This window comes from Crassostrea angulata, chromosome 4 (genome assembly GCF_025612915.1).
Source record: "Crassostrea angulata isolate pt1a10 chromosome 4, ASM2561291v2, whole genome shotgun sequence".
NCBI classification, from domain to species: Eukaryota; Metazoa; Mollusca; class Bivalvia; order Ostreida; family Ostreidae; genus Magallana; species Magallana angulata.
In genome coordinates this window covers 39,449,396-39,465,791 of record NC_069114.1, presented here as the reverse complement: position 1 = coordinate 39,465,791, position 16,396 = coordinate 39,449,396, and the positions used below count along the sequence as shown (strand labels likewise).

Genomic DNA, 16,396 nt, shown 5'->3' with positions numbered 1-16,396 from the left:
GCTTATTACGCTTGAATATGTACATAAAAACACCAAACACTTTACTAAAATGCTTAATTGCTAATAAACAGTTACAAAATACAATTATCTATTTACAAAACATATTCGATTTCAAGAATATAAACGTTTAACAATTCATACGATATAATTGAGACTTTTATGATTATAGAACTATTTTAATTATGTTACTTTGAATAAGACTTCTTAATGATGGTTTTGTTTTTCGAAGAAGTATGTAGGGTCTGATCACCCGTTAATTAAACATGAATATACGATCAAAACCTTGGGTATTTCAATGTAGAACATGGGAACTGTGAAGAAGGTAAATTGCATTTAATTATACAGTGTCCAAAACAGCATTATTATGTGATATTTGGTTGCCCATGTGTAACTTACACATGCCTTGATTAATAAACAAATCAATAGACAAATAAATTCATTTGTTACTGCATTGTCTCGCTTTCAGACTTCATTGCTTTGTTTTGGTAGAAGAAATTTAAATTCAGCGGTGCATTCCATAATTTGATTGCAGTGATTTTATTTGCCAAAAGTCTTGATTTAAAAAAACATCCTTGGAGTGCAGCACGTAGATTATTTAGTTAGATTTATATAATTGACAGTGTGTTTTAAACGGCACTCCATGGCAACCCAATTCTTGAATAATTTACTGTCGAAAAAACATCGTGCAAAAAAAAAGACGAAACACTCTTGGTCCTAAACGAAACATGATGCTGATTTGGAAAAAAACCCAGCCTGCATTGCATGATGAAAAAGTGTAATAACAATGTACATGAAAGATTAAATGTGTATGTAGGAAAACAATGTTATTGAATAATATGGTATATGGGTTTGAATTAAAAAAAAACCACGTACTCTAGTTATATTATAAAGGCGCTTGATTGCAATTTGTGAAGTCCGTTTTGGAAGAGGGCTCTTGGTGCTTAAAATTATGTTATTTATAATATGTTGCAATGTGAAGTTCCCATCAAATAGAAAATGAATTATGATATATTAAAAAAAAACATATGCATGAAAACATTACTGATTTTAAATTAGTTTGATTGCAATAAAACATAACCTTGCTTCTATATGTTTATTTCGCGACATGTGATCTTATATATACACCAAAAAGATAAATTTTTAACACGTGTTAAAATGGAATGGCGTATCCTATAAATAAAAAGTTACAGATGCAGAAGGTTGCTTCTTGTGATATTGGATACTGTGTTATATTGAACAAAGGAATGCAACTTTCTTTGTTCATGATTGTGTTTACAAAGTCATCATAATGCTTTATACAGCCAATGTTTAAAGAAATGCGTACATTGTCTATATTCATCCGATTTTAGTAATAGAAGTTCAAGGTCATTATTTTTTAGATGTAAAATTGTTGATTTTTTTAATAGAATGACAATGTGACATAATGATATAATAAAAATTACTTAAAATAATAAACTATTTGCTTTGAATATTCGAATTTATAGTAAAACTTATGTAATTTTACAGCAAAGTGCATGGTAAATGCAACGCTTACAAGCATGTTAACTGCTGATTGCCTGGTAAAATCATGCAGTATTGACAACGAATAGTTTAAAAGCAGCAATAAAAATTGAAATATTTTACATTTTGTATAATTTCAACAATTGTAGTTCTAATTGATCAATAAATTAATATTTTTTGTATTTTATATTTTTAAAATTAAAGGAATTTCGTAAATAGGAAATTACTCAGTTAACAATTGGTTTAATTCGGTGATTTCTTTTTGTTGACAATTTAAATTTGATATATCGTGTGAAAGACATTGAGATATATTAATATTTTCATATTCTTTCATAATTTGTTCATTATCATGCTATATCGTTTGTTTATTAGTCCCATATATGTAATATTTCAAGAAAAAAATTTAAATCATAAAGAAGCATCACGGCAATTACTTTCGTATCTTTTCTTGAAACCCCTGCCTTTGCTATGTTTAATTATCAGTCATTTTGGACAGAGTGACTATGAAAAGCCAGATAATCGAGGAACTTCCACTGCCAAAAAACCTCTGCCGAAGGCACCAGAAAACGGTAAATTTTATGTCCACCATTTCCTACTAGATCATGTACACTTGCTGTATATTTATTGTTCAAATAATTCCATTTAATTTTACATCTTTTGTGGTAAAAAAATAATTATGGTAATTGTTTGCTACGATAATAATTGTATAGTATATTAAACTGTATTCCATGCTTGTTTTACAGTTGCTTATTTTGTTTTATACTTTGATTCCCTTTTAAAAACACTTCATTTTTATTTTGAATTGTGCATGTTATTATGGGATTGAGGTGCTTGGATTAGTTCACATATACAGACAATCATTAAGCTTATCTAAATATAAACTTACCGTTTTAGGTCACCTGAGTTACTCAGGACCCACTGCAATTGGTCTTCGTCCGTCGTCCTGCTTTGTTCATTGTGCGTCGGTTGTCGTGCTTTAACAATTTTTCATTTTTTACTTTTTCTTGAAAACTATGAGGCCAGTTGTTATCTCTATGTATCTCTATGGTAATCATACTCTATATTTCGAAAATCATGGTTTACTATCCATGGAGCCTCATGGGCAGGGCTAATATGCAAAAAAGGCAACAATTTGAAAAAAATTTACTTCTCTACTCTCACACGTTAGAAAAAACTAAAGGCATGGTTATGATACCCATGAATTGTGAAATTCATAACCCCTGAGTCAGGAGTTCAGAACCTAGGGTGGGGCCAATGTGACCATATAGTAAAATGTATTAAATCTTTGATAATCTTCTCCCCTACTCCCATTTATATTTGAGAACAACTAAATCCATGTTTATGATGTCCATGAAGCATTAGATTCGGAAATGCATGACCCCTGGGACAGGGGCTCGGGCCCTAGAGTGGGACCATTATAGCTGTTTAGTAAAATTTATTAAATTTTAGAAAATCTACTTCTTTACTCCTATAAATATTTGTGAAAAACTAATGCATGGTTTTGATGTCCACAATTTCCTCTACCGAATTATAAAATTCGGCCCCTGGGTCAGGTTTCCAGACTTAATGGGGGGGGGGGCAATATGGCCATATAGTGAAAATGTATTAAATCGTGGAAAATCTTTTTGTCTACTCCCATATATATTTGAGAAATATTTAAAACTAATTGCATGGTTCTAATGTCCACGAAGTCCTCTACCTAAATTGTGAAATTCAGGGGTTCAAACCCTAGGGTGGGCCAATATCGCCACATAGTGAAAATGTTTTGATTTAATTATATTTTTTTCTGACTGTATCAGTTGTGGGAGATAATGTCATGCATTGGTATAATGTTCATAATGTCCTGAGGGGAAAATTTGAAATTTGCCATGGGGCAGAAGTTGAGGCTTTTTATGGGGGTTGGGGGTAATAACTATAGCCAAATATTGAACATTTGAACACGTATCTTATTTAGGGTAATGGCTGTTTTTAATTTCCTCTTGAAAACTACATGATAAATTGTCACTTGGCAATACTGTATCAATTATATTTTTTTGTTTTAAAACATCTACTTTAATATCCTGTGTATTGTGTACTGCAAAAATTTTGGGCTTTTTTGTGTGCATTATAGATGGAACTGTGAAATTTATAAAAGATTGGCAGTTAAAGCCCTGCATGTCTCTTATTTCCAAAAGTTAAGAATTTTTTGCTCCTGGAGATAAGGTATAGGTAATCTAAGATTCTTTTTACTCTATAACACCCCCACCCCTCAACTCATTGGAACTCAAATGACCGTCATGGCCTTTAGTCCTCTTGTTTTTAATAAAGATCACTGCATGTTTGTCACTGGTTTACGATTTATATTTATTCATTTTTTGTATTAATTTATTTATTTGTCATTTTGTATTATGTGCCGCTTCACAAAGCAGTATTGATTCGCATATTCACTTAATTTACCTTTTTTTTTGTTATGCATGGATTTTCCTCTCCTAGCTTAAGTAAAACTGTGTTTTTATGCTTTTAGTTATACCAAAGAATGGTCATTGATTTATTTTTGTTTTCTATTCTACTTACCATCCTCTTATTTTCCCATAGACTATATGGCCATGGCTAATAAGGTATGTTAAAATCATTGAAATATCTGTTTAAAATCTGTTTGAAAAATTATGTTGATATTAAATAATGTCATAGAGTTCCCAGGATCATCTATTTTTTAAATCAATAAAATTGGCGTTCATCCAAAATATAATTTTTACAAACAGACTGAAGCACATTGCTTCCTTTTAAAAGTGTTTAAGGATCCTGAGTTCTTGTATGAAAAATTTGCTTTCAATTCGTGTAAAATAAGTCATAGTTTCGGAAATGTTATGTACAGGGCATATGACCTAGCTTTATTTAAAAAAAACCCTGTATGACCAGCAAGTTTAAATACAATTTTTTCTCAAATTTTGCATCTTGATATCCTATTGATTTACTTTTATCTTCTTTGTTTCATGTAAACGATATTTAGTATTCGACAATAAATACTAGGTTTTGGACCGCTTTTCTCGTGAAAAAAAATGATATACATCAATACGAAATCTTGATTGGGTTGGAATAATAACTACTATGATAGATCAAAATCATTGAACGTTTCAGGTATTTTGTTGATTTAAAGTTAAAGAATTCTAGGAAATAAATAGCTTCATGGCGGTCATGCTGCATTGCAAAATTAAACGTTTTAAATTGGTGCAATAAAATGCAAAACTATTTTGAATATTGTATTTTACACCATCCCAATAAATTCATGATTTACAATATCATGTTTTTAAAACTAATGTCAAGCTCTATTGATTATTGAAAATTCTATAATAAAATTTGAATTGAAGTATTTTTGTTTCCAAAAGTTTTTTTTGTGGCAAATATACAACCAATAAGCAAAATTAAACGAAAGTGTACATTTTAACTTAATTTTTCAAGGCCGTAAAATGTGATGATGAAGATGAGGAGGACTATGAACGTCCTGACCCAGGTAAGATACATGTTTTATTTCTAAAGTAAATGGTATTTTTAATGAATGGCCATTACGTTTCTTACATTTATTTTTAGCATTTATTGAATATTACTTTATGACATTTCCTAATTATGACATAAGATTATGCAAAATATAAAAATACAAAGTCAATTTAATTCAATTTGAAACTTTTTTTATGCGTCCTACTGCAATGTTAGCAATGCATATTATACAATATAAATTCTAACCAATTAAAAGGCGTTTTACAACCAGAAATAAAAATGTTGATCTCGATAGAAGTTGATTTATTTCATAGATACCTGCATTATTGGTTTATTTTATTTTTCAGCTGACTTACCACAACCGCTTCCCCCGGTACCACGAGGTATATTCAAACCTGGAAAGCTGACTTGATATTTAGAAACCAATTAGTACATCAATACTGCTTATATGAAGGGCACTTCACCTAGTATAATACTAATCCTGGGTGGTTTTTTTTGTCTTCAAGTTCTTTAGAAAAATTTAACAATGTTGTGGGTTTTTTCTCTATATCAATAATATTTCCCGATTCCTGTCTTTGATCCTAAGTTTTGTGGAGGTTACGTTTAAAGCTGTCGGGTAGCTTAAAGTCTCTATTGTTTTACACTCCTAATACATGTAGTCGAAGGTAATTTTATGAGTAGTTAATTTGTAATATGATTAGATAAAACATTGTCAAATAGTGTCTTTAAAATCTTATGTTAATTAATTTATGTTGCAGAATCCAGAGCTGTACCGAAACCAAAAGGGCGTGCAGCGTTACCTTCTCCCAGCACAGGTAGGTCAATTTGATTTACTTTAGGTCATGGGCAATATAAGAATGCATCATTGTCATCATCATCTTGGTTAAAATCATCAAACATCTTCATTGTATGCAAACACATGAACCTGTTGAAATGACAACTTTTCTCTAGCTTTTGATGTGTTTTTAAACAAATATACTTTTATTATATGATATCTTAATAATCTCGGTTTCATAACCTATGCACATCTTCTGAACTCAAGTTAACTATACTTCATTTCAATCAAGTTTAGAAATAAAGTTATACATATATGTTCTTTGGGGTTTTTTTCTTGCATTCAATACTACATGTATCTGTTGCTCTTGATAAGCAAAGCGGGCAGATTTTCTTGTCTTTGCATGTCTGACTGTTATTCAGGATGCTTGCATACTTGTAGAATCTGGCAAAAAACTTCCAGCAGGAGCTGTACCAATCATTGGCTTGCAGCCTGAAGTCAAGGGTGTGTTATTGTACTTAGTATACACGAAGCGGCTTTGACATGTGTAATGGCATATGCATGGCCATAAATGATAGAATGTGTGCATCTTTTGGAGCTTTAAATTGAAGTTTGCACATTTATATTTATCGTTTATTTCAACATTGACATCAGGAAAAAAGACAATATACGCCGAGATTAAAAAAAAATTTATAAATTAAAAAACAACAATTTACACCGAGAGAAGAGCTTTATATAAATAATCAACTATTTTTTTTTTATTATAGAATCACCAAAAATGAAGCATTCGTCAAGAGGTACATTTTTTTTTACAAGAAAAAAATAGTATACATAAATGATAAATTTACTTAGGGGGGTAAATAGCATCATGATAATAGCATTTGATATCTTTGCAATGCCATAGATGTGTTTTGGTCAAATTGCATAAACACACGCCCTCTAAAATATAAAATAATGTTATCTCTGTTTTTGATGTTTTGGTTATGGTCTGACTTTTAGAATGTTGTTTATTTATAGACGAGACCCCACCGCCAGTTCCATCATCCAGGACCCCCCACAGGGGATCCCAAGGTAAACACTCAGTGATCCAATCAAAATTGTAGATATATATATTTCAATGCTTATTTGTGACATTTTTATCTGTGCTACTGCCTTGAGATGTAATTGCTTCCTAAACTGATGATTTTACCAAACTTCTAATTAAGAATCAAGTATCAAGAATTTATCTTAAGATAATGTTTTTATCATGATTGATTCCTGTTTTAATTGCCATCAGATGAAAATATACCACCCTCAATACCTCCATCTAAACCACCAGGCAGAACTGCTCAAAGTAAGATTTCCAGATCTATGATAGTACAAAGGCTGCTGGTCACAAATGCTTATAAAGTAAAGAAGTCGATACTGTTGTATTTATGCTCGTGCTCTTCATAATATATCGATGACAATTGTAGCAAATGTTTTGTGTCTTTAATTTTATATCTTTTATCTTAAAACAATATTCAGAGCCTTGCAGTTTGTTAACATCTAAATTAAAGTAGTCTTTTTAATATTCAATTACACTCACTATAACTTATGTGTTCACATCATATATGCATCTCGCTTGTACTTGAAGTGTGTGTGTGTATATATATATATATATATATATATATATATATATATATATATATATATATATATATATATATATAAACTCAATAAAACTTCTAAGTGTTCACTCAGTATAAAGTATTTCACATATGAAATACGCACATTTATTTGTCTTGCCGTCAGAGTTACTGATTTCCACTTAAGTTTCAATTTGTTAAGAATGATGCATTGACCTTGACATCAGGTTGCGACCAGAGATGTTGACCTTTGCTAAATATCACTAATACTTACCATTTGGTTGAATTTCGTTCAGAGCTTTTGGATTGTTTTAAGTTGCCGATGAAAATGAAATTACGCTTGGGAAGTAGAAAAACTTTATAAAAATAACGTTTCCTTCGGATTGCTTAATACTTAAAACAATGGTGAGATCAAAACAAACAGCAGATTGTAAGTGAATACGATCGTTTGTGGAAACAATGCATACACCAATGTTCCAATGGCAAAGACTGTATTTGCAGTGATCATTTTGGCCATGTTTAGTGGTTTTATTTTTAAACAAAGACTAAAATCAATCGCAAAATAATGACAATCATATTAAGCATGCGCGGAAAAATAACAATTCTATGTTTTGATGTTCCGTCACGGGTAATAATTTCTATAGGTGTTGTTTTATTATTTCATCTGTGCTATTGATTAGAAGACATATTAGTTTTGAAATGTTGAAAATTTCACATCGTTTTATTTTGTAATTTCAAAATCATTTTATCTATTGGGGTGAACACTTAGAAGTTTTGTTGAGTGTATATGATATGACTATTTAAACACATTTTACGTAGCTTTATGCACATTGTAAATGAAGCATGTTGTATAACTATTCATCTAGATATGTTGCATTGTTCTTATTACACATATCTTTGCATACATTGTATTGTTTTCTCGTGTATAACCTTTTAACTGATCACAGTCTGGGATAAAGACACCTGTGTATTTGCATGCTTTATCCACAGCTAAAGATGCCCGGTCTTTACCCCCTACCCCCAACCAACACAGAGGTGTAAACGGAGTCCCCAATAGTTTTAACAAACCCCAAGGAAGAGGTAAGGACATTAAAGGTTCGGTTTTAGAGGCCTTGATATCGATTGGCGAATTTAATACTTTAATTTTTAGGTTAGAGTATAAACGTTTAAACTAAGTTTGTTTGGTAGTTTAGTAGTTAACTTTAATAATAATGATTATAGAATAAAGAAGAAAGACAATGGATTAATTTAGTTAGTGATAGGATTAGAATTCAATCACTCCTAATTTTTTACTCATATTCTAGAAAACTATTTTAAAAACGAATCTACGACTCTGTATCGTATAGCAAAAATTCCTGTTATAAGTGTTTCAAACTCATAGTAGCACTTACAGAAAGAAATTTGGTGGGTTTATTTTAACTTTTATATTTATTGATGAAAGCATTAACATCGACCAATTTTTTATACAGAAGTCAACGGCCTTTTTAACATCTTTTTCACTTTCTCACTTTCAACCAATGAAATTGAAATAAAATAATTAACCAATATTGTCGCTTTCAAAAGCATATTCCTAACTGATACCAGTATATAACAACACAGTTGTTTTCTTTTCGTAATCCAGAATATATATAACTGGTTGAATTGCTTGAAATTTACACGGGTTGTATTTTAATCGTCCTTTGATACTACAATGCATTTTAAATGCTGAATGTATAACATTAACTTTCCGGAATGTGACTTGTAGCAGATTTCATAAATCTTCTTAGTTAGTGAAATATTGCACGATTTATGTTGTATATATATACAAAACGTCATTACATTTCCTAAAAAAAGATTTGTTTAGACAAGTTTAAGTTGTTTACGAACTCTTGTAATTTTGTTTACATAGGCTCTGTGATCGACCGACCACCCCCGCCCGTTCCCGGCACTGATGTAAGTAAAAAATGTCTCCGCTTCTTGAAAATGATATTAAACGTGTTAAGGGAGTTGTGTCCTATAACTGCATGTTTATCTGGTTCTCTTGTTCCAGGAGTTTGACATTTCTCAGCAATACTGGTACCAGAGTGTGAACAGAACCGAAGCCGACGAGGCTCTGAAGGGTTTTGGAAAGGTTTGTTCAATTCGTTCAATCAAATTAAAAAATATTTATAATTCATGTGTAAATTGATATAATAATGTGTATTTTATTAATAAAAAATTGAGCATATTTATATTATAATGTACTAGAAAAATAAATAACAAAATTTATTTCATTCTGTCATGCATGTCATTTTTTTTACCAATACACTTGTTATAATATTACAGATTATAATATAATATGGCATTTATCTTGCATTTAGAATGGGACGTTTTTAATACGACCCAGTACAAAGGCCGCCCAGCCGTACACCCTTCAAATCTACAACAATGGTAAAGTCTATAACCTTCCTATACGACAGAGGGACGACTCCACATACGCTCTGGGCAAGGAGAAGAAGGGGGAACAGGTGAGAGCAAGGTGTAGGGAAAGGGAAGGGCGCTCAGGTTCTGTTGTCACATGTGGGTGTATTCGTTTGCTACCTACAGAACTATAGTCTGTCCCAAGTTCTTGCTTCCATCTCTTTTTGATGATTTAGAAAAAAATTACACATACCTGTGAAAGAAATACAGTTGAAATCGTTAAAAGGGAATATATCCAAGATATCTTCATTAAACAATTATCCCTTTCCACTCAGAAAAATTCACAGGAACGAAAACAGATTTCTTACGGAGATTTATAATGGGGAATGTTTACATCTTTTCTCCATTCGGAATACACTCGGAATACATCGCGCAATTTTTTAACGTTATCATCCGGGCTTTTTAATGGCTGTTGCAATGCAAAATCTCCATAGACTTTCAATTTCGGGATGTGTATTGAAACCTGAAGCGGTAGAGGGGGCGTTTCAAAATAGATAATCTGGACATTTTTTATATTAGTGGATGAACGTAGTTTGAGCACAAAGGTATTTACTATTATTGAAATATGAAGCAAAAAGTGGTGGAAGCAAAAACTCGGGACAGAGTATAGTCCAGGATATCCCAAGCGTCTCCCTGCTATTTGGAACGTAGACAATTGAGATCTACAGGAGATCTCCATACTGCAAACGAGCAAATTAAGATTACTCCTGCAGCTCTTCGACCAAGCAAATATACCCACAGGGTATCACGTTCACCCCTGCGAATGTTATTGTCATTCAAATTTTAGACCACGTGGTTTTATTTGACCCTTTCAGTTTCGCAGTAAAAATCGTACCTCGTGTATATAGTCTATTTCACAGTATCTATAGGTTCTTGTAGTCAAATATAAAATCTAGAAGTTTATTGATTTTTAAACTTTATCTTCATTAATTGGTGAATAAAATGTGTTCCAGAAATAAATGCGACTATACAGAAATTAGTTTTTGTCTGCTGTTGCAACAACTAACATGCTTAAAAGAGATCCCTCCTGAGGATTAATTTTCGATCCGCGCCTGACCTAGTAATAACATCAATAGTGAAACAGACTATACCATTTCATGCAGAATGTTCCTTGAAAATGGCTCGATATACTAAGTTTTAAAGCAAAACAGACACCCATTTTTTTTTTAAAAACATAGTATTGCACACCACAAGCATTAAACATGGCTATGATTTTATTAAGCAACCCAATGTTTATATTTTCAACCACTCTACACGTGGTTGAACACGAAGGATAACTCTATTCTGAATATTATCGTTTTATATAAATAACTGCTAGATATTGAAATAAGACATACGTCTTGAAAGCTTTTCCCGTTTTAACATGAATCAAAATAGGATATGATATGAAAAACGACCAGTACTTACGTATTTTGAGAAAATTATCCGAACACTTATACTTCCGCTCGAAATTTCACAGGAACTGAACAAATCTCGGTGAAGTCTCGTGAACTTTCATTCGAGTACCTCTTGATTTATTACGTTCTTAGCAACGATAAAGAAAACATTCCGAACACATTGGCAGGGGTGAAGTTTATATAATATTACATGTATGATGTTAAAGTATTTTAGAATACCGACAGGTAGTAACATTGGCTCACTCAAAAATGTTATCGCGATATCCAGTTATAGCTAATAAAGGTTGTCATATATTCACAACAATTTTGAGCGTAACTTCAACATGTAGTTGTTTTAAATTCAACGTTTGGCCTTGAATTTTAATCAAAGGAAAATTAAGTGTGTGCAAGCTTGAAATATGAAAATCACTACATGTATATTATATAGATAAGTACATAACAAAAAAGGACTTCATTTTTTTTTTTATAAAACAACAGAAATCTTTTAAAAATCAAGATTTTTCAATTCAGAAATCTGTATATTAGCCCCCATGGGCGCGACGTTGAACAGCCGGGTCCATTACAAAAGAACGCCGCAATCTTTTGTATTTGTGGAGATCGTGATATCGTAAGATTGACTATTTATCCAAAAACATATTGTATTTGCAATGCATAAAAAGTTGACTTACAGTAGCAGTCATATGTCTTAACCATAATGAAATAATGAAATTCGTAGAATATGATATGATGTAATAAGTTGTATGATAATGTATACAATTACTGTGGAATCATTAAAATTCGTGGTGACTCAATTTTCATGGTATTCGTGGGCATCCCTTTCCCACGAATTTCAATCATCAACGAAAACAGTTTTAGAAAATTTATCTTTGTTTCTGAAACAGTAACCGACGCATCCACGAAATTACATTCCCGCGAATGAAGATAAAAAGTCACAATCAACGAAAATTCGCCCCCACGAATTTAAATGATTCCACAGTATCTATGAAGAACTCGAAAGCTTGCAAAGTAAATTTATTTATTTTCCTATGCGCGAACATGAAGTTTAGATATGAGTAACAAAGTAAGTAAGATTGCACTTTATATACAAAACATCGAATAAAATCCAAAACTCGTAATATCGATTTACAAATGTAAGTCAAATCAGGGATTGGAACTCTGTCGTCTCATTCCATTGCACGGTACTCAAATTATGCTTTACCTGGTATATTACCTTATATAAACGTTTAGTCATGTCTTTACTTTGTAATAAGTTGTGTAGGTCCAATGATCCGGATTTTTAATCTATGAAAATGTAAAGAAATCTTACTTGTAAAAGATAAACACATTATCTCTATAATAAATGAAAAACTTGAATTAAAATTGATCTTTTTTATATTTTAGACCTTTGAGACGGTAAACGATTTAGTGGAGTTTTTCCGGAAACATACATTAATTCTAGCGGCCGGGGACTCTGGACAGACTAGATTAAAGCATAACTGTCCGAGAATCTAGTGTTTTATGACTGAAGACTGTTATTGTCTTTTCATTTTTATCTTTGCCTCAGTCATTGATTTTTAAAAACGATATGAATCGTATCCACTGAAAAAAGGCCATTCAGACCTTTGTGGTATATTGAAAGGGAGAGAATATTCTACATGCATGTATAAAGTATTGAGCAGATTAAAGGCATTGTTCTCCACATCCAGTTGATCGGTATTCTACAATTTAAAAAAAAACATCGTGTATTGAATGACACCACAATTATAATATTATTTTTATATATAGCTGTCCAGTGTTACATGTTCTGGAAGTTGTTATGGAAAGCAATCGTCTATAGCTCGTTTGACTTGATAACATTCCCAAGGTTGATTGCGTCGGCGTGACTGTGTGTGTGATTGTGTCCGATTACTGAGTATTACATAGATGACGGAGAGAAAAGTGGCGTTGTGAGGATCAAGTAATTGTCTTATGTAACGTGTATATTTTATTACATTTGTATTTATATTTCTGTTTATTCATGTTTTTTTCTCCTATTTCAGTGGAACAAATTGTAATAAATGTCAAATCCACATTTTACCCCTAAAGTCTGGGGAGGTGTTTTTTTGTGAATGTGCATTTGCGTAACAAACGATTTATTTTGCTATGCTTAGTATATGAAAAAAAAATCTGTGCCAATCTTGTTTGAAGTCATAATACAAACACATTACTTGTTGTAAATTAATGTGTTTGTCAAAATTATACAGGTACATGTGCATTGCAACGCTACCTAACGCCGTATTATATTGTCACGATTGATGATATTCCATTCAAAGAATTTTTCGTTGATTAATGTTATCGTGTGTTATGGTCATTTATTATTGTCTTATCGGTCTTCACTGTGTTTTTATGTAATCTTTGTTTTTTTTGTTTCATTTGTTGATGTTTGCAAAAAAGTATTTTTTAAATTCTGACTTGGCAAATATAGTTGACAATTGTGTGTGATTTTTGTTTAGTAAACGAGATAGTGAAAGGGGTTATAAAAAATTTTCATCGATATTTGATTATATAGTTTATTTTTATCAATATTTAAATAAAAAACAAAATTGCCAAATTTGATAGTGATGGTTTGATATATATATTTTATAATTTTCAAGAAATGGGATTTTTTTTAAATAATTGATGAATGGCCATCAATTTATATGTAGTTGGTTTTTTGTTTTTTTTCTTTTTTTTGTGTTTAATGTTCAGTGATAGTAATTATATTTAATATCAAACTATGTTATGTAAAATTCAATCTGTTCCTTGTTGTATACCTTAATGTCATCCTTTTACAGAACGGTATTGATGATTAAACGGCAATTAATGTAAAAATTATGCAAATGACTTTTATGAATTTATGCTCGTTGAAAAATCACAACTAAAATCTTGATCTAATTAATTACTATCAAATGAAAAAGAAATTAAAACAATGTTTAAGATTTTGATATTCTGGTTTGTCTTCTTTGAGGGTATCACAAATTGTGATAATTAGATAACAATATACGATAATTGCTTGAAGATTTCATTTGTGATGGTACATGATAATGTGTATGCCCATGGGTCTTTCTCTCTTGAACATAAAGTGCCTGGTAAAGAAGTTTCTAAGAGCTTTTTTATCTGCAATAATAACCTAATAAAATGTGGACTCAATTACAATTAATTAAAATAATTAATAAAGTAAATAAGTAACAATAGTTTGCAATTAAGCTTAAACTTTTTCATTTTTTATTTTTTGGATCTTAAAGCCCGGAATATGTGCAATAACTACGATGCTTTCGAAGCTTACATGTGACACTATGGTCAACCCATTTGATTTAACGACTTTGCTACACAGTGTTTGTATGAATGTCCGGAACAGACCAAAGGAATCGACTTACATATTCCTAGAGGGTTAATGGGCAATATATAATTTTATTACATTTGATAGATCCTACTTATAAAGACAAAAGGCCAATAGGCCTTAACGGTCACCTGAGTAGCATATAACCCATACACAAACTTGTCGAGGAGTTTCATTCTGGAGTGTAAAAATTATAAATTTGTAATGATGACCACCTCCCTACCTGAAATCTTTCAAAAACAACTATGAAACCTATAATTTTGGCGAAAAACTGGTCTACAAAATCATGAATTCAGTTTTCCTTTTATGTGTGTGGGAGTAAAGAAGATAATTATTAAACATTATATGCATTAACACCTATACGTCCATTTTGGCCCTGCCTAAGAGTCAAAACCCATACTCCAGGGGACATGAAATTTAAAATTTTAGTAGAGGACTTCCTGGTAAACATAATTATGACCCAGTTTTTCATACAGATGTGTGAGAATAGAGAAGATTTTAAAACATATGCATTAACACTATATTGCCATATTGCCCCCCCCCCCCCCTCCCATGTCCTGAACCCCTGACCCAGGGGCCATGGATTTCACATTTAAGGTAGAGAAGTAGTGGACATGATAACCATGTATTCAGTTTTTTGCCCACATGTATGAGAAAAGAATATATTTTTTAAGATTTAATACATTTTTACTACATGGCCATATTGGCCCCACCCTAGAGCCTGAACCCCTGACACAGGGGTCATGAATTTCACAAATTTGGTAGAGGGCTTCATGGACATCTTAATTATGCATTTAGTTTTTAACAAATTTATATGGGAGTAGAGAAGAAGATTTTCTAAGATTTAATACATTTTTTACGATATGGCCATATTGGCCCCACCCTAGAGCCTGAACCCCTGACACAGGGGTCATGAATTTTACATTTTGATAGAGGGCTTCATGGATATCATAATCATGCATTTAGTATTTAACAAATATATAAGGGAGTAGAGAAGAAGATTTTTAAGATTTAATACATTTTTACTATATGGTCATATTGGCCCCACTCTATAGCCAAAACCCCTGACCCAGAGGCCAAGAATTTCACAATTTTGGTAGAGGGCTTCATGGACAGTATAACCATGCAACAGTTTTTTCCTCACATGTGTGGGAGAAGCGAAGAAGATTTTTGAAAATTTGGCTTTTTTTCATATTTCGCCCCACTTGTGGTACCCCGGGGATGGTAGAGCTACGAATTTCACAATTTAGATTTTTCTTACCGTAGAGATGCTTCACACCAAAAATGGTAACAATTAGCCTTGTAGTTTTTAAGAAAAAGTTGAAAATGTAAAATTGTTAACACAAGACGTACGACGACGGACGAAAACGGATAGCAATTATAGGTAATCAGAGTTTACTCAGGTGACCTAAAAACTTGACATTTTGGAAACATACCTTCCTTTGCAAAGATATGCGTCAGTCAGATAGGTAAAGTGTGTTTTGGGCAGCTGTCGATAATATTAAAGAACTGGATTATCAGGCGATTAACACTTGTATCTGGGGGGAAACAGTTTCTAGCACAGAAAATGTGGTTCCAACGAAAACAAACTGCTTCTGAAGGTGAGTGTTGGTCTATACTTAGTAGAACGATGAAAAAGGTTATTGTTTGATAAAGTATTACATATAGTTAGATTTTTAAAAATTACTTTAAAAGTGTGGCTTTCTAACACAAATGCATTTGTACTGGATACAGGATTATGAGGCATGTCAAAAAGGGTAATTCAAAACAATCTGTAATTCTAGAGTTAAAAGACAAGTAATTAAGTAAAACTCTACGTATGTACAGATTGTTAACAAACGTAGGTTAGGTCTTTATATCTGTGAAT

The 16,396-nt window shown here is 31.8% G+C and overlaps 1 protein-coding gene across 1 annotated transcript in view; it reads left to right on the top strand.

The window, feature by feature from the left end:
• Positions 1-14,134, top strand: part of LOC128182261 (uncharacterized) — a 39,979-nt gene extending 25,845 nt beyond the window's left edge. Inside the window, exons 16-30 of the mRNA XM_052850852.1 lie at positions 302-322; positions 1,997-2,069; positions 4,075-4,097; positions 4,939-4,990; positions 5,322-5,357; positions 5,733-5,789; positions 6,191-6,253; positions 6,517-6,546; positions 6,767-6,820; positions 7,026-7,082; positions 8,347-8,436; positions 9,245-9,288; positions 9,386-9,466; positions 9,696-9,842; positions 12,573-14,134. Coding sequence (XP_052706812.1) covers positions 302-322; positions 1,997-2,069; positions 4,075-4,097; positions 4,939-4,990; positions 5,322-5,357; positions 5,733-5,789; positions 6,191-6,253; positions 6,517-6,546; positions 6,767-6,820; positions 7,026-7,082; positions 8,347-8,436; positions 9,245-9,288; positions 9,386-9,466; positions 9,696-9,842; positions 12,573-12,683 — 939 coding nt within the window. The 3' untranslated portion in view covers positions 12,684-14,134. The remainder of the gene's footprint in view (positions 1-301; positions 323-1,996; positions 2,070-4,074; positions 4,098-4,938; positions 4,991-5,321; positions 5,358-5,732; positions 5,790-6,190; positions 6,254-6,516; positions 6,547-6,766; positions 6,821-7,025; positions 7,083-8,346; positions 8,437-9,244; positions 9,289-9,385; positions 9,467-9,695; positions 9,843-12,572) is intronic.
• Positions 14,135-16,396: the final 2,262 nt, after the last annotated feature.